Consider the following 20826-nt stretch of genomic DNA (forward strand, 5'->3'; position numbering starts at 1 on the left):
ATATTATTTCAAGTCTTATTATTTAATTTAATTGAATTTAGTTAAAAAAAACTTAGATATATAATATTAGTCGTCTATAAAATGTTGTAATTTATTTTGAGAAATAGAGGTATTCTATAGTTGAACATCTACTGTAAATACGAGGATTTATCTTTTAAAATATCTTTTTAAAAAAGAAAAATTATTCTTTTTAAAAGTTTAATTAAGACCATTTATTTAAGAAAAAAATTTATTATTTTTATGATAGTTAGTGAATAATATTTAAAAATGTATATTAAAAATATATTATTAATTATTAATTTAAACAAATTGAATTAATAGCTAAAAGTGTTGATGAAAGTTAATAAACACATTACTATCTATTAATCAGCTAGTTGGATTATAAAGAGCTTGTGTTTTTAGTTTCCATGTCAATAAAAAAGAAAGGAATAAAATGTGTGTTTTTGGTTAATGTGCGAAAGAAATTTTAAAATTGTCTGCAGCTCGTTTACAAAGAATTTTAGTTCTATCATTACCCATTAATCTTGCCCTAATATAATTTAAAATTATCCACAACTCGCAAACATGTAATTATGTTTCCTAATATTTTATTTATGTTGCAAAATTATTCCTCATTGAATTATCCGTTTATTTTTTTAGATACAAGTAAAATTATGGCGTAATATTTAGTTATCGGATTGTGTACTCTTCACAATTTTAAAAAACACCACCTAATTCAATAACTGAATATTAAAATATTTTTTTAATTAAAAAAACTAGCCTAAATTATCATAGATAGAAGTAACGCATACAAATAGAATTGAAACATCTTTTAATATTGAGATTAAATTAATAAATTAAACATTAAAAAATATTTTAATTTTTTTAAATGTTAATAATTTCAAACATATTTTATTCTACATATAATTTTATTTATATGAATTTAATAATTAAAAATTATTAAATAATAATTTTATTCAGACTTTCAAATAAAAAAATATAAAAAAAATGATAACCATCACCATCAACGAATCAGAAGACCCACGAAAAGTAGCCGTTACAAAATTAACAAATACAAGCGAGCCAAAAAAAAATGCTCCTATTCTCCCTCAAACACTTGATTTCATTTCTTCACTCTAAAATCTCACTCTCACTGTGATTCGAATTCAATTCTTCACTCTCAGAACCCTAACCCTAACACTCTCAACACTCACTATTTTTTTATCTAATGGAAGAGGCAGCAACAAAAGTAGTTGCAACGCCAACCAAAACCACCGCATTAATGCAACACAAATTGCAAAATTCTGAGAATCAAAACCCTAATCTTCCTTTGAAATCGTCCAAATCTCCGAAGCCAAAAGCAGCACCCGCTATTGTTGTTCGATCTCCTCAGAACCGAATCAGACAGCGTAAGTTCCTCGTCGCGAAGAGAAACAACAACAGCAAAACGGTGTCGTCTTGCAAGTGCAGAGAAGAGAAAGGCGATGATGGCGCCAAATGCCTCTGCGTTGCCTATGAGAATCTCAGGGCTTCTCAGGAAGAGTTCTTGAAAAATCGCCAACAGGAATTGAAGAAGGATTGCGAAGATGAAGAAGAAGAGCTTATTGAAGCAAGCCTCAAAATCCAGGACCTTCGAATCCACGACAACGAGGAAGAGGTGGAGAAGAATGAAATCGACGAATTGGAATTGGAGGGAAGCTCTAATGTGAAGAGAAGGAGGGACAAGTTGTTGGAAGAAGCGAGAAATAGTGTCCCCGAAACAGGGTCCGGGAAAGTGATGCATTTGGTGAAGGCCTTCGAGAAGATTCTATCTATGCCAAAATCAAGGAAGAAGGATCAGAATGAGGAAGAGGAAAAATTCGAAGAGGAGAACGAGAAGAGGGAACACAACGACGAAAATGGACACGGAGAGGGTAATAACGGTCATACAAATAGTTGCAAGGTTAAGAGCAAGGTGATGAAATGGGCATTGCCTGGTTTGCAATTTGAGCAACCTTCTTTCAAAGCACCTGAACTTGAGGTTACTGGTTCTTGTTCTGGTTCTGGTTCTTCCTTGATTTGCGCTTCTGATTTGGTTTTGACATCGGAGAACCTTGGATTGGACTCAAGGATCTCGGTTTCTTCTTCCTGGGATAGTAGCCATGGAAGGTTCGATTTTGATTTTTTATTTGTTTTCGTCCATCGTGTTTTGTTTGATGACATTTGTTGATTGTTCATTGTTGCAGTGTGTCTAGTAGGACTTCAGCTACTGGGGGTAGAAGGAGTAGGAGAAATGTAAGATTTACTTTACATTATGTTAAAATTTACATTTAAGCACTAATGAAATGATGATTATCAAAAACTTGTTCATGACTCACCTAATTGGATTTTATGGCATGGTAATTTTTCCTTTTTCATTTTTTTCTTCAGAGCTTGGATTCGAGTGGTGCTTATGGAGGAAGGAGGTGGAAGAAGAAGCAGCCGCCAAAAGTCACTAACCAAAAACCATTCAAGCTAAGAACAGAAGTAAGTATTGATTGAAGTGTGAAAGAATTAAAACTTTTTAAAAAAAATAAAAATAAACTGCTTTAAAGTTTAGAAACTAATAAATTGTTTTGATAATGCAGCAAAGGGGGGAATTGAAAAAGGAAGAATTTATGAAGAAGGTGCAGGAGATAATGACAGAAGAACAGAAGATGAGGATTCCTATAGCACAGGGCCTTCCATGGACAACAGATGAACCAGAGGTAAGTTCAGTTTTTGTTATGAAATTCTTGTGGTGTTAATGCAGCACCAATTATATGCTACCTTTGATATGATGAGCTTCTTAGTAATAGCATTCCTTTGGTCCTTCTTTTGCAGTGCTTGGTAAAACCTCCTGTTAAAGAGAGCACCAAGCCTATTGATCTTAAGCTTCACAGTGATGTCCGAGCAGTGGATCGAGCTGAATTTGATCAACAGGTGCATTTTCATTTTTATCTATTTCTATATTGTACCGTTACTGCTATTATTGTTAATATTATTAGGATTTTGTTGATAAGTGGCATTACACATGTAACAAGTTTGTATTGAAAACATGAAATTTTATTGTTTTCCAAATTCCAGTGCCATTTATTGAATACAAAACTTTGAAATAGGGGCAAGATTCTTACTGTTGTTGTTGTTGCACATCATAGTACTACTTGTCTTCATGTCAAATGTAGAACAAATATGACTGAATTTGAATGTTCGATTATGTAGGTAGCAGAAAAGATGAGCTTGATAGAACAACTCAAATTGGAAAGAGAAAGACAGCAGAAGGTACAGTATTGAGATTTTTTCCCCCAAACATGATCATGGGCAATCTTGATACAAGTATAAAATTTTGGTCCCAACCATTGAATTGGACCCAAAATGCTGATGCCTTGTATGTTACTTCATTATAGTTGGAAGAAGAAGAAGAAATCAGAAGGTTGAGGAGGGAACTCATTCCGAAAGCACAACCAATGCCTTATTTTGACAGACCCTTTATACCAAGGAGGTTTGATCTAGTTCTCTAGCTTCATAATTAATGGCTTCATTGGAAGACAGACATTACGTTATAGGCTTCATAATTAACAGTTTTTATTTTATTTTATTTTATTCACGTTATTTTTACCTCCTTTGCTTTCTTTAAAATAATATATGTATAATTTTCTCTTTTTTGGTCCAAGGTCTACGAAGCATCCAACAATACCAAGAGAACCCAAGTTTCACATACCACAACATAAGAAGATAAAGTGCTTGTCATGGAATGACTTGAAAATTTATTGATGCGAAATTAATTCATTCTTTTTTCCTATCTCCGAAGTCTGAACAATATCCAGTTTTGTATGGGAAACAAGTCAACAACCAGTCAATATGTTGCAAAATCATTTTGTGCCTCCGTTAGTGCAATGATCTTTGTACTGTGATTAAAAAGAGTGAGATAGGGGTGTGCAAATTGACTTGGACAAATAGACATATTGTCATAAAAAAAATAGGCATATTCTTTTCATCCAAATGAAATGAATTTACTTTTTGAATTTAGTGTTGTGTAATTACTTTGATTATCTGTGCAAGATGTTAATTCAACTGTTCATAACAAAAGCAGTGATAAAATGAATTGGTAACAATGTTTTTTTTTCTCTCTCTCAATGGCATGTTCTACTTACTTGTGAAGAAATAAAAGAAAAAACTGATTTTTTTGGTTGACGTTTGGATAGCTGGTTGCCTGTGCCGGAAGGTGTTGCTCCCTATCCTCGGAGGTCTTGATTGTTTTTGATGATTTCAAATCGGCTCAAATAGCAAGCACCTGCCACTCCCGCCACAAAACACCATTTGAAGTAATCGGTGTAGCCGTGTAGGCATATCAGATTAAGCTTATTCTATTTTGTTATCCAACCAAATCAAATTCAAATCAACTCGATGCTTTTTGGTAAGCAAATTTGAGCAAATTGAGCATATTTGCTCCTAAATGGTATCAAGTTTATTCGATTTAATAATCCCAAATTACTCAACTTGGATTGGACAAGTAGTTAGCTCACTCATCCACCTAAGCAAAATGTCAGGGGTTCAAATCTCGCATTGTGTATGCAGTAATCCATTGGCCAGCGACAGACCCTTAAATGAAGCTCCGATCCACGACGGATTAGTCCTTAACTTATCCGGTTGGAAAAAACCGTGGGCAACTAGGAAAGATAAAAAACTCTTTTGAGTATAAACACCTCATATGCAATGAACTCCCATTTCCATACTGTCCAGCTTTTCCAATTTATTGGTGTTTGTTTTCTTTGGGATTAGGCCCCTTTGTATTACCCAAAAAAAGCCTTCTTGCTACATAAGTACAAGAAAACCCATTGATCAATATTTTCATTTTTGTATCGTTGGAACTAAATCTCTGAATATCCATCATAAGTAAACGCCTAATCTGTGGTTGCGGAGTTTAACTTTCAAAAGGTAAAAAATTGGCCAAGAAACACCTAAAAATCAAACCCAAACATGAGATTTAAACAACCCGAACAGCTATCAAGTATCAACTATCACTTGTCCTAGAGGTCATAGTTACCCATTGAGCATAAATGCATTATAGCTGGTGTATAGAATTGATTTGGGGCTTGGCTCCGTTTCTTCAACCAAAAACTCAAAAAAGAAAGGCAATAATCTCTCAGAAGTAATGGCTCGCGCAATGCGCATTGCTACATGTTAGTAATTAACAAAAAACTCGTAAATGGTTGTGAACTTGTGATTATGTCAATGCAGTACTGTTTGGGACACAATGTGCTTAATTATATTTTATCAAAAAATAAATAAGCAATATTAGGCTAGTTTTCAAGAGGGAAAGTATCAATCAAGACTGGTCCGATATCCTTCAAAATGACTAGAAAATAAAGTATTAATTTAAATCAAAACCTTAGCGATCAAATTCCAAACTAAAACAACAATAAATATAAAGAAAAACAAATATGAAAATCTAAGAAAATTGGGCTGTTCAATACTTAATTTTGCGTTGATGCCATCTACTATTCAGAAAACTTAAACCCTAGATGATATGATATGCAAAGCATCATCAATTCTCATTAACACACCACTCAAGGGGCAACAACAATGCGACCAGCAACTTGATCAAGATCCCGTCGGCCATTGGAAGTGATTCTTCTACCACTGCAATGCAAAAAACACAAATAAGTCAAACTATCTTTACAAGAACCAATGATGAATACAATAGCATTGATTTATTTTCGGCATATAAGATTTCAACAAAACCTACCCTTTTAACTCCTGCTCAATAATGCCCATCTTTTGCAATTGTTTAAGAATGTGTCTGGCAATACTGCCGCTACTCCGGCAGAAATGTGGGGGGCGGCTTCCATTTCTCTTACTTCCACCATAGATCCTCTTAAACGCACCAACACCAAGACCACCTCTCAAATAGATCTTTCTTGCCATGGAGGCTGTAACCAAGGTTGATCTCCATCAGTCTAACGGTAAATATTTACATTTAACAACAGAATAAATTATCACTGCTAGCATTCACGCTCAATTACAAGGAATCTCCACTTTGTTAAAACGAGTAAACTCACCAGATCTAACATAATACCAGTCAGGATCATATGGAGCCAGTTCCTTAAACTTTGCAGTCTTCACAATATCTGTCCACTCAGGCAGCTCCATCTATTAAACAATGCAGCAATTAAATTAACACATACGACTTCATTTAACAAAACACACAGAAAAGCATCGATAGGCATTAACAAGGCGCCACAGCAAGCACAAACACAATACACATACGAAAATATCTAAAGAGCAAAAGAAAAGGCATTCACCGAGACTAGAGTGTAAATTGATTAAATTCCAAGCCAATCACATAAAATTGCAAACTTTAACCTACCAATAATCTAATATAGATTTATTTGAATTACATCAAAATTCACACCAAACCAATCAGCCTTACAACTACAATCGAATTACAAACAACAAAAAAGGCAAAATAAACATGAAAAGCTACAATCCTCCTCAATATAAAAGCCATTTATTACCACACGAATTAAACTGATACTCGATCAATATGACATAGAGTTCCAAAAACCCACACTTTTCTCCCCAAATTACACCCAAAGCAAGGGTTTGAATCTGAGAACATTCATCAGAAAATAGACTCACTCAACGTAATGACAGCTACCAAATATAATTTCGAACAACACAAACGAAATTGACCAATGTAAAACCTAAGAAAAGGGAACGAGAACGAATTTATTTATTAAAAAAAAGAAAGATCGTACCTTGCCAGAACGCTTCAGGTGAGAGGCATAGGCCTTGACGAATTCGTGAGGCGAAACATCCTTGACCGTCCTTGCGGTTGCCATGGCTGAAGTGAACCCTTCTCAAGCAACGCTGATCTCACTTCGGAGTTCTCAACTTCGCAAGGGTTTCAACTTTGGAGTGTTCCCTTCTTTGTAGTTTATAAATGGACGCTCATAAAGTAGGGTTTTATTTTCGGGTATGGGCCTTTGGGCTTTTTAATTCTTTTCATAAAGCCTGCTTAACTTGACCAAGATCCAAAAATATCAATTTTGAGCCCATATATTTAAATCTCTTTCTTGTGTTAGCATATTAACCGGGAGTAAATTCTCTCAAGTTTTTTCTTCAAATGTTTGGTAAAATGTGATGTTTAACTATTTAATAATTTTTTTATATGTTTCTTTTATCCTACTTAAAAAATATAAGGTGAAAAATTAAACTTTATCAAATAATTAAAAAAAAATTGATAAAATCTATTCCCAATTGGCACGCATGACGCACCTGTTACCAACCAATTAAACCAATTAATAAAGAGTCAAAGTTCTGTGGTTTACATTGGGTTCTATATTTACTACTTAATTAATTAATATCACTATTACCAATTATTGCTACAAGATGGGAGATGATAATGATTTATGAACACATGGTAAAAATACTAGGTTTTAAAACTTTATAATGAAATTGGAGGCATGATTTAGTTTCTATTCATTTATGGGTTTTATTTGTTTGTTTTTTCACTCATCTGTGTCTATTAACTCTTTTTAATTGTAGGGTCATTAAAATGGACTAAACCCATGATCCAATTCATTTATCCATTTAGATCCAATTCATTTATTCATTTAAATGAGCAAATTTTGTCTCTAAAATTAAATCCGTTTAAATTTCAAGCTAAACAGCTTGAGTCCGATTAATCCGAAAAAATGACGGGTTAAACGGGCTAACCCACAAACTAAACGGGTGGCCTGTTTATTTTTTTTTACATTTTTTTAAAAATGTAATAGTTTTAATAGTTTTAATCGATATTTCTCTCGATTCGACCAGAAAATCTAACCTATCAACTAAAAATATATTATTTTTTAATAGTCTTTTACCTAAAAGTGATATTTTTTATCAAAATATTTTTCAAAAAATAAAATAAAAAGATAAACGGACTGACTCGTTTAACCCATTGAGTTTTGACCATAAATGGTCTGGACTGAAATTATACTCCACGAATAAAGTGGGTTTAAACAGTCCAATCCATTTAATCCATGGACTTAACGGGCCAAACCTAAATAAGCCGAGCTAGCCCATTTGACGGCCCTATTTAATTGAAACGGCCCTATTTACTACAAGCTACAAATTCTGGGAACTTATCAAACTGCTACCAAGCATACGCTTCATGGATTTCATCTCTCCCCAAAATTGGTTGTTCAGTTTAGAATACTACATTGCTATTATTTGTTCATCTCTACAATTTATGAAAATTAAACCTTATGGTACTTGTATTTTTGCCCTAAGTTGAATCTGTACACATGGTTATTAAACCCATTTAACACCAGGGTCCTCACTGCTTCAACTCCTTGCTCCAATGAAGTATCAATCTGTCAAAAAAATATATATTTCCATCAAAATTCAATCAAGGAAGGAATAAAAAGGAACATAATTTGGGACAAGTAATAAAATAATCACACAAATTCGAGGATTTTACTCTTCGAACTGCGTTTTGTAGGTTAAATCTGTCCAAATTTGTTAGGATCCATCAATAGTCTATTAACTACTATTAAGTTCAATAAGCAAAATAAGTTCTAAACTGTTCTCAAACTTATAGAATATATATTAACTATCATAACATGAGTGAAAGCGCAAAGTATTTACAAATATAAGCAGAAACTTGTAATGCAACAATAAAAGAACTAAACCAAGTGATGCTAGGTTGAATGCCAGGAAGTATAACCTGTTTTCGCTCCACTGAACTGAACTTCTGCAGAAGAAAAGCTTTCACATCCATATTTCCAGGAGGATTTCCGATTCCTATAAACAGAAATATTAAACATACTACTAATGAATAAACTAGACACCATATCAAGTCATCAAGTGATAGGAGATAAGTGGGAAGGAACTAACCTAAGGAAAGCCGAGGAAACTCGCGGGAACCATCCAAATGGCCCATGACATTTTTCAACCTGCAACAATCTAACACCAGTTATATAGGAATTTATGTTCCATCACAACAGGACATAAACACAAATATTACACAGTTTCCCAAATTTATAAACCATGTAACAAAAAAATTCAACAAGAATTACCCATTGTGGTAACCATGTCCGCCTTTAGGTTGAAGCCTTAAAACACCATTTGGAAGGCTCATTTCATCATAAACCTACATAAAAATTCTCACTAACTTTTAAGGAACTTGTACATTGTCATCACTGACTACTTTCAACTAGAAGTAAGGTTAGAAAAACATACTAGTAGAATATGACGCAGGGGTACTTGATAATATGCAGCAAGAGGCCCAACCTTTAGGAATATTACAAGCAAGAAAAATTATAGATGGTTTACTTGATTCGTTACCAATTTCACCAAGTGTACATGTGTATATCGTATAAAATCTAGCAATTTATGTGATGAAATGAAACTAACCGATTCACCACTAAAGTTCATGTATGTTTGAGGCTTTGCTAGCAAAATTGGTACATCTCCTATAGAACCTGTATAAGATCACAGAAGAAAAGAAAACTCATTACCAAGATAAATGAAGCCAATAAACTTGGAGGAGGAAAAGAGGGAGAAAATATTAATAAGAATAAAATCATTCCTGGGTAATTTTTTACCCATTCCAATCAATGCCTTAGACTGTATTGTGTTCATCCGAATCCCTTCTGCTCTAGAAATGCTATCGATTACTTCAAATCCCACCTAACAGATAGTAGGGAAAAAATATTCATACCACATAAAGAGAAGATTATTGTTCTTAAGAACTTCTAAAAACTTGTGGTGAATAACCAATTACATTGTGCCTAGTTCCATGGTATTTACTTCCAGGGTTACCCAAGCCTACAACAAGCCAAGGAGTATACTCCACTTTAGTAGCTCCATTCTTTGTCTCTGGTACCGAACAGCAAACCGGAGACCTCGCTCTAACCGAAGGCTCCCTCGAATCACGAGGACGATGAAGGTTCCTGGGACAGCTCAAACAAAATCCAGGGGCAGGTGATGCTGCATGCAACATTGATATACTGAAAATTCAAAGAAAGGATACACAATAAATAAGAAACAGTATGTGCCCATGTTACTCAGAAAAACCAGCACTCAATTATCTTATCTCTGATCTAAATCATTGTAAGCTTCAACCTAGAACCAAATTATGAATAGTAAATAAACAAAGAAGAAAGCCATACGATACCACAAAAAATTGCATTTTTTTTTGCTTCGGAAATAAAAGGAACAAAAAATCAGACAAGCTTCAAAAGAAAACACATTAACTACCCTTAAAATCGTAAAATCTCTCATCACACAGCATCACGGAGACTCTTATAGCAAGCAGAACAGCGGAAAATCATGCAACACTTACAGCGTGTGAAGAAGAAGCTAGGAGGCGGAGGTGAACGGCTTGTGAAGGTTGGCAGCAGCAGAGCGGAAGAAGAGGGCAGAGGAGAACAGAGAGTCAACTGCTGTTGCCTGAGCCGTCGGTGGTGCCGTCGCCAATGCCGTCGCCGGAGACTGGTGGTGGTGGGTGCTTGATAATGGACAGTTTTTGAAGATAATAAAAGGATGATGTTTAATTTTTTAACGATATGTTTTTGAGGTAATGGGCTTACCTTTTTGCCACTAGCCTTTTGGGTCAAACACAAATTGGGCCTCAATATATATAAATTCGGCTAATATTTTAAATATTGTTCTTAACTGATAAGAAAAAAGAAAATAGGCCGCTGAGGCCTAGTTCAACTGGTTTAATCATATATCTCTTAATATACTGCATTCGAATTTAAATTTTAGTGTTGTGTGTGTGAATATGTTGTGCTAGTTAGAATTGGAGGTTGTCAAATTCACTTGACATAAAAAAAACTGATAACAAAATAGAAAATATTGGATGTAATGCCTAAATAGTCCCTGAAATCTTTAATGCGCATTAAATAAATTTTTTATTTTTTAAAATGACCAAATATACTCTTTATTCTCATAAACGTAAATATTCGTTAGTCCAAAAATCATCAGACTGTCCACACGTTTTAATATTGTTGATTTGTGCACTTAAGTATAGTTAACTAAACCGATTAATCGAACCAAAAATTGATAAAAAACCGAAAAATATGTTTTGCTGTTTTTATTGCAGTTCGATTTGTTTTTAGATTCTGACAATAAAAATTCCAACTGAACCGAATCGAATTGGTATTATACAAAATTCTAAAAACAAACCCCCCTCCCCCAACTCCAAATGTGACCTAACCTAACCTAATCTAACCCCCCACCCAGTCACCTACCCACAAACGTAAACCTAGCCATAGCCGCTCTCTACTCTCACCCTCTCACTCTCGCTCTCTGCACTCACTCTTAGTCTCACTCGACAAAACCCAGGGCTGGCGGCGAACCCACCTTCTTGCAGCACCTCTCAACGCCGGCGAAGCCCTTCCTCCCACCACCTCGCAGCGCCGCTAAACCTTTCCTTCCAAGCTCCCAGCACCTCCTCGCGGATAGCACCACCCAGCCCCAGCTAGCGGAGTCGCGATCGTGGACACTACACCACCCAGCACCATCCAGCAGCCAACAGTGCACCACCCCAGGCGCCACCAACAAGACCGATCTAGCCAACCGCAGCACAGCACAGCATTAAGCCACCCAGCCACCGATTGAAGTCAGATACGGAACCTGAACCTCCGAGTCAGGTATGTAATTTGACTAATTTCTGTTCAATAATTATTGATTCATTGTTTTATTCTATTCAACAGCCTCTAATTGTTGTTCATTGTGTTATTTGCAATGTTTTGAAAACTGATTCGGACTGGCCGGTCGAACCGATTAAATCATAAACTGCTGTAAAAAACTCAGATAAATGTTAAAATCGTCAATTTTAAAAACTGCAATTGAACCGTTAAATCGGTCGAAAATCGGTCAGTCAAACCGAACTGTGAACTGACCGGTTTTTTGAATAAGGAACATGTCGTTTCATTGTGCTGCACACTAACTAGCCCTGCCCAAACTCCATCGTCGGGACCCCGGAATCCCAGATCCAGAACGCGCCTCTGCCTCAGTGCCTCTCTCACACTTAGTCCAGGCTCCTCTCATCGAGCTCCTGGTCGTCCGTCCAGCCACCGCCTGCTACCACCGCCGTCGGAACTTCGAACAGCCACCGCATGCTCCCTCACTTCCCCTCCATCACGCCGCAGCCATCGCAACCTTCCTTCCCTTCCATCGCACAGCCACCGTGCGAACGTGGAAGCCTCCGTCGCGCAGGTTCCCCACTTCTCCTCCTCCTCCCCATTCAGATACAGGTATACAGCCCCCCACCCCCAAAACACAAACCCTAGGATACTCTCCCACCGCCGCAAGGGTCTCACTCAACGCCGCCGTCCATTGCGCTCAGACACCACCGTGTCTTCGTCCGGTCGTCTGCGGCTCCGCGCGTCTTCCTCGTTCAACAATTGGTGCGTCTTCCTCGAGCTCACGAAGGCAATGGCTTCATTTTTTAAAAAATTTTCGTTCTCTGTTTTTTTTTTATCTTTGCTCAGAACATTGATTCAATGATTTTTTTTTTTGAGATTCTGCTAGAACATTGATTTTTTTTGAGATTCTGCTAGAACATTGATTTTTTTTTTGGATTCTTGTTTTGGATTGAAACATTGAATAATTAGTTGATTTAGTTCAGTTAATCTTTGTTAAAATTACGCTGATTTAGTTCACTACTTAACCTTGTTAACCTTGCTTTAGTTATCAAGTTGCTTGCTGCTTCAATTTAAAGGGAATGTGAATTTTGGTTTAAGCTGTGATTGAAGTTTCCTTCGTTTAGGTGTTCTTCACTTTCCCAGTTAAGCTTAGCCTTTGATTCTTTGAGCATACACGTTCAAGTTATTGTTCTCAGCAATGCTGATTCTTAGATATTTCTTTCTTTGTTGCTTTGTTTTAAATGTTCCTGTAGGTGTTGTGTTGTTGCTGTGTTTTAAATGTTCCTTTGATTCTTTGTTGTGTTGTTGCTGTGTTGTCTTTCTTTTCCTTGAATGCTTGTATTGATTTGCTGTCCGAGGACCTGCACACCGACTTGCATTCTTGCATTCTTGCAATGAAGCTTTCCATGTTAAAACTATTTTTGCATACAAAATGAATGTGGTTTGATAATTTCTAATTGATATAACTTATTGTGGGATGAGTTAGAGATTATTTTGAAGGTGTTGGGAAGGAAAGGAGGTTATTGAGCAATTGGAGAGTTGACAGTGCTAGCCTTTTTTTTCTATTAATTATTGTGCTGAACTTGTTAAAATTGGTTTGAAAACTCTGTTAATTTATCTTGTTAAAATTATGTTTAAAAATTTTGTTAATCTTAGTTAAATACAGTTGATTTTTGTTTATTTATATTCTATTTATTATTTTATTATAAAACAGTTATTTTGGTTGAACCACGGTTGAACCGGTTAGACCAGTAAACCAATGAACCAGTCACTAGAACGGTTTGATGACCAGTTCGGTTTTCAGAACCTTGGTTATTTGTTATTCATTGTTTACTGAAATTGCTTCTGATTGCTGGTTCACTGTTCATTGTTTTATTTGTTGTTCATTGTTTAGGGAAATTGCTTCTGATTGATGGTTCTGTTTGATAATTATTGGTTCTATTTTTATTTTGCTATATGATTTTTGGTTTAGGGTTTTTGGTTCTGTTCAGAGATTATTTTGTTCTTGCAGCTTTGGTAATTTGTGGTTCTCTACTTTGAAAATTTGTGGTTCTGTTTGATAATTTTTGTTTGAAAATTTGTTCTGTGTTCTTGTTTAATTATCTAAGTTTATAGTGTTTTCTAATAAGAAAGATAAATATGAGTGTCGCACGTCAAGCATACGCATATTACTGAGTTTGAAGGAAGAAAACAATTAATTAGGCCAATAATAATATCTGAATATAGATATAGATATATATGTAGGTAGAAACCGCTGGTTTCCAATTTACAAATCAATTTTTTCATACCAAATACACCTAATTTTCAAATTAAAAGTGACCGGTGAAATGTTTTAATTTAAAGATAGTTATATATTTTACAAGGTGCTTGTTGATATGTAGTTTCAGTTACTGATGAGTCCCATTATTCTACATGCGGGAAGCAGATAAATTCTACATGGGACCAGTTTCCACTTGGATCAAATATTTGAAACTTTGTGCTGAATTTGTGCTGAATCCTTTTCTTGATTTTTTTTTTTTTATCATGGCAGGTATAGGATGCATCCAGAGATATGCAAATCCTCTTCAGTCTTCTACAGAATTTTTCAAGCTTAACCACTGAAAACAAAACACTGCCACCGATTCATTCAATCGTCAAATTTGTTCCTTTTTCTCATTTCTGAATTCTACAATGCAAAGGGTATCTTCAACAATCTCAAGGACCATAGTTAATTTGTCCAAGGCCAGAAGCCCGTTTCTGCTTAAACGCCCTTTCTTTGCAGCAACTACCCAGAAATCGCAGCAGCCGGAGATTCTGGGAGATTTCCGGAAATGGGGTTCGGTTGGGTTTTGCAGGATGTCGAAGTTCGCCAGTGGGTTCACTCCTTTGCAGCCAAAGCCCTTGGATTCCATTGTAGATGTTGAAAGATTGAAGGACCGCTACCCTGATGATATTGCTTCTATTTGGGATGATGCAAGTCTTTCATTTTCGGGCTACTCATTACTCAATTAGCATGCATCAAATAGTTCTTTGTTCTTTCCTTTATGGACTTATATGCATTAAGATAAGGATCAGATTAAACTCAAAGTCCTCTTCTTTGTCTTTGCTGTTTGCTTTTACTATATTAGTTTTTCTTTCTTATTCTTTTCCCTAGAATTTGTGGAACTTGGTAAAAAAAAATGCTTTTGCTTGTGCCTAATGTGATATGCTGAATAGCTTGAGTTAGTTTTTCTTAGCTTTGATGGAATCATGGAATGCAATTCATCATAAAGCTATTATGTTGTGTAACAATTTATGTCTCCTTTGAAGAGTTTTGTTTATTTATTTATGATAATATGATTTGGCTTGTTTTATTTCAGTATCACTTGGGTAGAGGTCATATTGGAGCATCCATGAAAGCAAAACTTTATAACCTGCTGGAGCATAGAGCTTCAGAATGGTATTATTTTTTCTTTTTAATTATTAAGATATGTATCACGATATTTGTACCATTCCAGTATTCATGTTCTCACCTCAGCTTTATTTATCCTTGGCAGCCGATATTTTGTGATTCCTGTGTGGAGAGGAAGCGGTTATACGACAATGTTTGTTCAAGGTTTGATAAAAATTTTATCTCGCTTATCATTTAGTCTAAATTTAATTAATACTTGTGAATCAAAACTGTGTTGCAAATCTTTGATGATTTTTTAAAAGAGAGTCTGAACAGTTTTGACTTTTGATACATAGGATAAACACTGACCTTGGACCCTTATGTATATCCTAAAAATTTACGTTACTAGTAGAAATTCTATAAGCTCAATCTATTCATAGCTAATGAAAACTTGAATATACCATGCAGTTCAGCTATGTTGATGCAAACAACTTATTTGTTTTGTTGTCTCTATTTGCTTCTCTTCTTCCAATTTGATCTTGAGATGCATAGTCATTCTTTTCTTGCAGTGCAGATGCCACACATTCTTTTTACGGGTCTTGAAGATTACAAGGCCAGGGGAACACAAGCAGCCCCCTACTTTACTGTGACCTTTTACAAAGAATTTGCTGAGGCCAAGGACTTGGTGCTTATCCGTGGGGATGTTGTGTTTACCAGCAAGCTGACCGACTCTGAGGCAGAATGGCTAATAGAAACTGTTCAGTCTTTCTATTTGAATGATGCGAGGTACAAACTTGTTGAGAGGTTCAACAAAGAAACACATGATTTTGATTTTAAGGATGTCTTGCAAGCGTTGAACATGCCAATTCTGTGACCACTTTTAATTGGACAAATACTAAATTGCTGCAACAAGCAAAGAAGAAGGGTTGATTGGAGCTAGGACATTGAAGTTGCAAATGAACCTGTTTATCGAGATGTCTGTCTGCAGCCTATGGTGAAGGGAGACACAAAATGGAAACGACTCATGGAAAGGTTAGAGGAGATATTTCTTCATTTTTTATTTCTTAAAATCTTGCATTCAAATACTTTTATGTGTTTCCTTCTGGTGCAAGGAAGGAACTAGAAGTTAACTTTCAATTATATATATCCCCAAATGTAGTCTTGTTTCTTTCTTGCTTGCTGAAACATTACTTACCCAGTTACCAATAAAGTATAATGAAGGATTTGTGAAACTAGAAAAACATCAATACTATTTATGAACATTGATCTATTTTCTTGATTGTTAATTCTACAAATAACATTTAAGAAAATACAATATGAATAGCAAGGGAAAATAAAGTAAAGCTTTTGCATTACATTCAGAGTATGATCTTCATGAAAATCACTGCATTGTCATATCACGTTATTCCAAATCTTCTCAAAAACCTCTTGATACATGACATTTTTAGAACTATCTCATGCATTTTTGTTCTTGTCTAAAATTAATATCTTAGGGCTGGCTTTGGATTTTACTCTTGATATAGCAACATATACTTGTCCATAAGTGAAAACATGTTTTGACAAAAACAAACCGGCATGAGAGAGTGGTTGCCCCTGACTTTTATAAATGGTCATGGAAAAACAAAGTTCAATAGGAAATTGTCTTCTCTAAAACTGGATCAGATGAGATTAAATTCATTCGAGGAATGAAAACTTTCTCACCAATATGCTGTCCCGTAATAACAATAGCACTTATGATATTTTGTCTCAATTCACTAACAACTAATCTTGTAGCATGATTGGAACTCCCTTTTTCAAAACTTATTTATGATTTGGAGTTCAAGAACATTTCATTTCATTTAAGAATTCAAGCTAACAATGCTTTATCTTCCAAAAAATTGAAGTCACTTATATTATCCAATCATTTCGGTTATGTGAAGTCAACAATAGTATCCAAGTCTTCACTGCATTTTGATGACAATAAAGCACTAAATAGGGGCCAATTGTCTTGCAAATCAGCAGCATTTTACTAGACCAAGTGTCTTGGCCTTTATGTATTCTATATTAATATCACTTATTTGAAAATAGCTTAAGAAGGTTTTAGTTCCTCGTATATGATTAGAACATGAAATCTTTTTAATGAATGTAACTAAACCAAACTGATTTTAATTGGTTTGATTTGGTTTGGTTGGTTTTAATAAAAAATCGAACCAAATCGAACCAAAAAATTAATATGAGCAAGTCATAAAGATTGAGAAAAATCGGTCATTCACAACCACTGATGAAGGATTCCTCGAAAAGTTAAGGATTAGTATAGTAATCCTTTTGAAAATTCTAAATCGAATGGATTCGGTCTTATACATACGCGAGGAAGGTAATAAAAAAAGAAAGAAAATGAGTTCTTCTTTCTTTTATCACTTAGGAGCCGTGCAAAATGAAAGTCTCTTCTGAAAACTGAATCAAACCATAAATCGAACACCCTTATTATGTATCGCTAAACATAACTCTACCACCAAACTAATTGTCTTCTTACTACAAAGTGTGTAAATAATTTTATATATTGAATACCTAATGCAACTTAGAAACAATTTTTTTTTTGTTATATATATTTGTTCATATAATAATATAAAAACTCATATTATATTATAATTTATTTATAATTTAATTATTTTATATATTTATTTTATTAGAATTTATATAATTACTTAAATAAATATTGAATATTTTAAATATTTACATATTAAAATGTTAGTAAATATATATTTTAAATTTTAGTTTTAAGTTTTTTACTATTTTATATTTTTATTTATGTAAAATCGGTTTTATCGATTCAACTAATAATTTATTGGTTGAACTAATGAACCAGTAAGTTAGTTGGTTTGATCACTAGTTCAGTTCTTACAACTATGGATGAAAGAGCAAGGGATAAAGGATAAAATTGAAATTAAAAAAAGAAGGGATAATATTAAAAAGTTTGTGTCTTATAATTTGTGTCTTAGATTAAAAGAAAGATATTAAAAACGTATATTTTATGTGCTTTTGTGTGCTATTGTATTCATAACAAATTTGTGTCTAATAAATCAAAGGATGAACATATACCACCGTATTCATTTTTTAATGAACATGTATGACAAAACAAATGCTAATATGCTATATATATAAACACCATAAATCATATAAAGTTATAGACATATAAAATGGCTTTTATATATTTATATTATAATTTATATTTTAAGTTTTATAAATAATATATATACTCAAATCGGATTCACATTTATAATCAAAATAGGAATACAAATATGAAAATATCGTGTGACTGATTTCAGTAATTTGTGATGTTATAAAAAGTTTATTCTAGTGTAAAAGTTGATTATTTTGCTAAAAAAGTTTAATTATTTCATTATTATAAAAAAATCATTTTAATGGTTAACTATTTTACTAAAAAGTATAATACAACAACAATAAAGCCTTGTCCCACTAAGTGGGGTCGGCTACATGAATCAAACGACGTCATTGTGCTCTGTCATGTATCAGGTCTACAGAGAGACCGTTTACATGTAGATCTCGTTTGACCACCTCATGGATGGTCTTCTTAGGTCTTCTTCTGCCTTTTGCCCTTTGTCCATCTTCCATCTCATCCACCTTCCTGACTGGATGTTCTATCGGTCTTCTTCTCACATGTCCAAACCACGTGAGACGCGATTCAACCATCTTTTCCACAATGGATGCTACTCCAACTCTCTCCCTTATATCTTCATTCCTTATTTTATCCAATCACGTATGACCACTCATTCATCTCAACATCTTCATCTCTGCCACACTCAGCTTATGTTCGTGCTCCCCTTTAACCGTCCAACACTCCGTACCATACAGCATAGCCGGTCTTATAGCGGTGCGATAGAATTTACCTTTAAGTTTTAGAGACACTTTTTTGTCGCATATAAAACCAGATGCACTCCGCCATTTTGACCAACCTGCTTGGACCTATTATTTACATCCTGTTCAATCTCTCCATTATCCTGTATGATGCACCCAAGATACTTAAAACTTTTAACTTTTCGTAGGATGTTTTCTCCGATCTTCACCTCTATATTGGGGTTTTTCCTTCTCAAACTGAACTTACATTCCATATATTCCATCTTGCTACGGCTTATGCGCAGACCATACACTTCTAAAGCTTCTCTCCATAACTCCAACTTCTTATTTAGGTCTTCCCTTGACTCTCCCATAAGGACGATATCATCGGCAAAAAGCATGCACCATGGCACAGGCTTTTGGATGTGCTCTGTGAGTACTTCTAAAACTAATGTGAAAAAGTATGGACTTAAGGATGATCCCTGGTGCAATCCTATACCAATAGGGAATTCCTCTGTCACACCACCTTGAGTCTTCACACTAGTTGTGGCCCCATCATAAATATCTTTAATTACCCGAATATATGCGATCCTTACTCTCCTCTTTTCTAAAACCTTCCATAAGACCTCCCTTGGTACTCTATCATATGCTTTTTCCAAATCAATAAACACCATATGTAGATCCCTTTTATTACTACGATACCTCTCCATCATCCTTCTTAATAGGTATATCGCTTCAGTGGTAGATCTGCATGGCATAAATCCAAATTGGTTCTCTGTTACTTGTGTCTCTTTTCTCAACCTCCGTTCTATCACCCTTTCCCATTACTTCATAGTATGACTCATAAGCTTAATCCCTCTATAGTTTCCGCAACTTTGTATATCCCCCTTATTCTTGTAGATAGGTACCAAGGTGCTCTTTTTCCACTCATCAGGTATCTTCTTTGACCTTAAAATCTCATTAAAAAGCTTGGTTAACCAGTTGATGCCTTTTTCCCTAAGACCCTTCCAAACCTCAATCGGGATATTTTCAGGCCCTACTGCCCTGCCATTTTTCATCTGCTTTAGAGCCTCCTTTACCTCGAATTCTCGAATCCTCCGATAGTAGTCAAAGTTTTGATCTTCTTCCTTTATGCATAATCGACCAAGGCTCGGAAGAGTCTTCTGTCCCTCATTAAATAACTCGTAGAAGTAGCTCTTCCACCTTTCATTAATCTTCTCCTCTTGAGCCAACACCTCTCCATCCTTATCCTTTATGCACTTAACCTGATCCAAATCTCTCATTCTTCTTTCCCGGCTCTTTGCGATTCTATATATACATTTTTCTCCTTCTTTCGTACCCAAAGACTGGTAGAGATCCTCATATGCTCTTGTTCTTGCTTCACTTACAGCCACTTTTGTCTCTTTCTTAGCCGCCTTATATTTTCCCAGTTATCTGCATTGCGGCATAAAGACCACTCTTTAAAGCATTCCCTTTTTATCTTTATCTTTTCTTGTATACTCGCATTCCACCACCAGGACTCCTTGTCTCTTGGTCCTATTCCTTTAAATTCACCAAAACTTTCTTTTGCTGTTCTTCTAATAACTTCTTCCATCTCTCTCCACATCTCTTCCGCGCTTCCATTCCCATCCCACTTTGCCTCTTCTCCTACCCGTCTTAGGAAGCTTCTTTGTTCCTCACCTTTCATCCGCCACCACCTCGTCTTTGGGTTCTTCGTATGATGTCTTTTCCTCAACTTTTGCTCAACGTGAAAATCCATTATGAGCACCCTATATTGTGTTGTCAAACTCTCTCCCGGGATAATTTTACAGTTGATGCAAAATTTCCGATCGATTCTCCTCAACAAGAAGAAGTCGATTTGAGAGCTTGTCATGCCACTCTTATAAGTTATAAGATGTTCGTCTCTCTTTTTAAAACATGTATTTGCGATGAGAAGATCAAAAGTTGAGGAAAAGTCCAAAATAGTTTTACCCTCAGCATTGATCACCCCGAAACCATGGCCTCCGTGAATACTCCCATATC

General features: G+C 35.1%; 4 protein-coding genes across 4 annotated transcripts; 2 read left to right on the forward strand and 2 right to left on the reverse strand.

The window, feature by feature from the left end:
- The first annotated feature begins 1061 nt into the window (after nt 1-1061).
- LOC107471260 (microtubule-destabilizing protein 60) lies at nt 1062-4005 on the forward strand. Its single transcript, XM_016090713.3, has 8 exons — nt 1062-2127; nt 2205-2253; nt 2389-2484; nt 2586-2705; nt 2821-2919; nt 3199-3258; nt 3384-3478; nt 3651-4005. Exons 1-8 carry the CDS (start codon nt 1208-1210, stop codon nt 3748-3750), a joined length of 1539 nt encoding a protein of 512 aa, XP_015946199.1. The 5' UTR covers nt 1062-1207; the 3' UTR covers nt 3751-4005.
- Nucleotides 4006-5332: 1327 nt separating this feature from the next.
- On the reverse strand, nt 5333-6903 carry LOC107471235 (40S ribosomal protein S19-1). Its single transcript, XM_016090689.3, has 4 exons — nt 6738-6903; nt 6039-6129; nt 5726-5909; nt 5333-5619 (listed from the first exon to the last, which is right to left on the reverse strand). Exons 1-4 carry the CDS (start codon nt 6819-6821, stop codon nt 5547-5549), a joined length of 432 nt encoding a protein of 143 aa, XP_015946175.1. The 5' UTR covers nt 6822-6903; the 3' UTR covers nt 5333-5546.
- A 1205-nt stretch (nt 6904-8108) lies between these two features.
- On the reverse strand, nt 8109-10541 carry LOC107471247 (chloroplastic group IIB intron splicing facilitator CRS2-B, chloroplastic). Its single transcript, XM_016090700.3, has 9 exons — nt 10313-10541; nt 9752-9977; nt 9573-9657; nt 9382-9449; nt 9208-9258; nt 9045-9118; nt 8863-8921; nt 8693-8769; nt 8109-8339 (listed from the first exon to the last, which is right to left on the reverse strand). The coding sequence occupies exons 2-9, from the start codon at nt 9968-9970 to the stop codon at nt 8223-8225; spliced, it is 750 nt and encodes a 249-aa protein (XP_015946186.1). The 5' UTR covers nt 9971-9977; nt 10313-10541; the 3' UTR covers nt 8109-8222.
- Nucleotides 10542-11932: 1391 nt separating this feature from the next.
- On the forward strand, nt 11933-16232 carry LOC107471214 (uncharacterized). Its single transcript, XM_016090661.3, has 5 exons — nt 11933-12383; nt 14152-14573; nt 14960-15039; nt 15137-15195; nt 15540-16232. Exons 2-5 carry the CDS (start codon nt 14292-14294, stop codon nt 15842-15844), a joined length of 726 nt encoding a protein of 241 aa, XP_015946147.1. The 5' UTR covers nt 11933-12383; nt 14152-14291; the 3' UTR covers nt 15845-16232.
- Nucleotides 16233-20826: the final 4594 nt, after the last annotated feature.

Source organism: Arachis duranensis, chromosome 10 (assembly GCF_000817695.3).
Source record: "Arachis duranensis cultivar V14167 chromosome 10, aradu.V14167.gnm2.J7QH, whole genome shotgun sequence".
Taxonomy (NCBI): Eukaryota; Viridiplantae; Streptophyta; class Magnoliopsida; order Fabales; family Fabaceae; genus Arachis; species Arachis duranensis.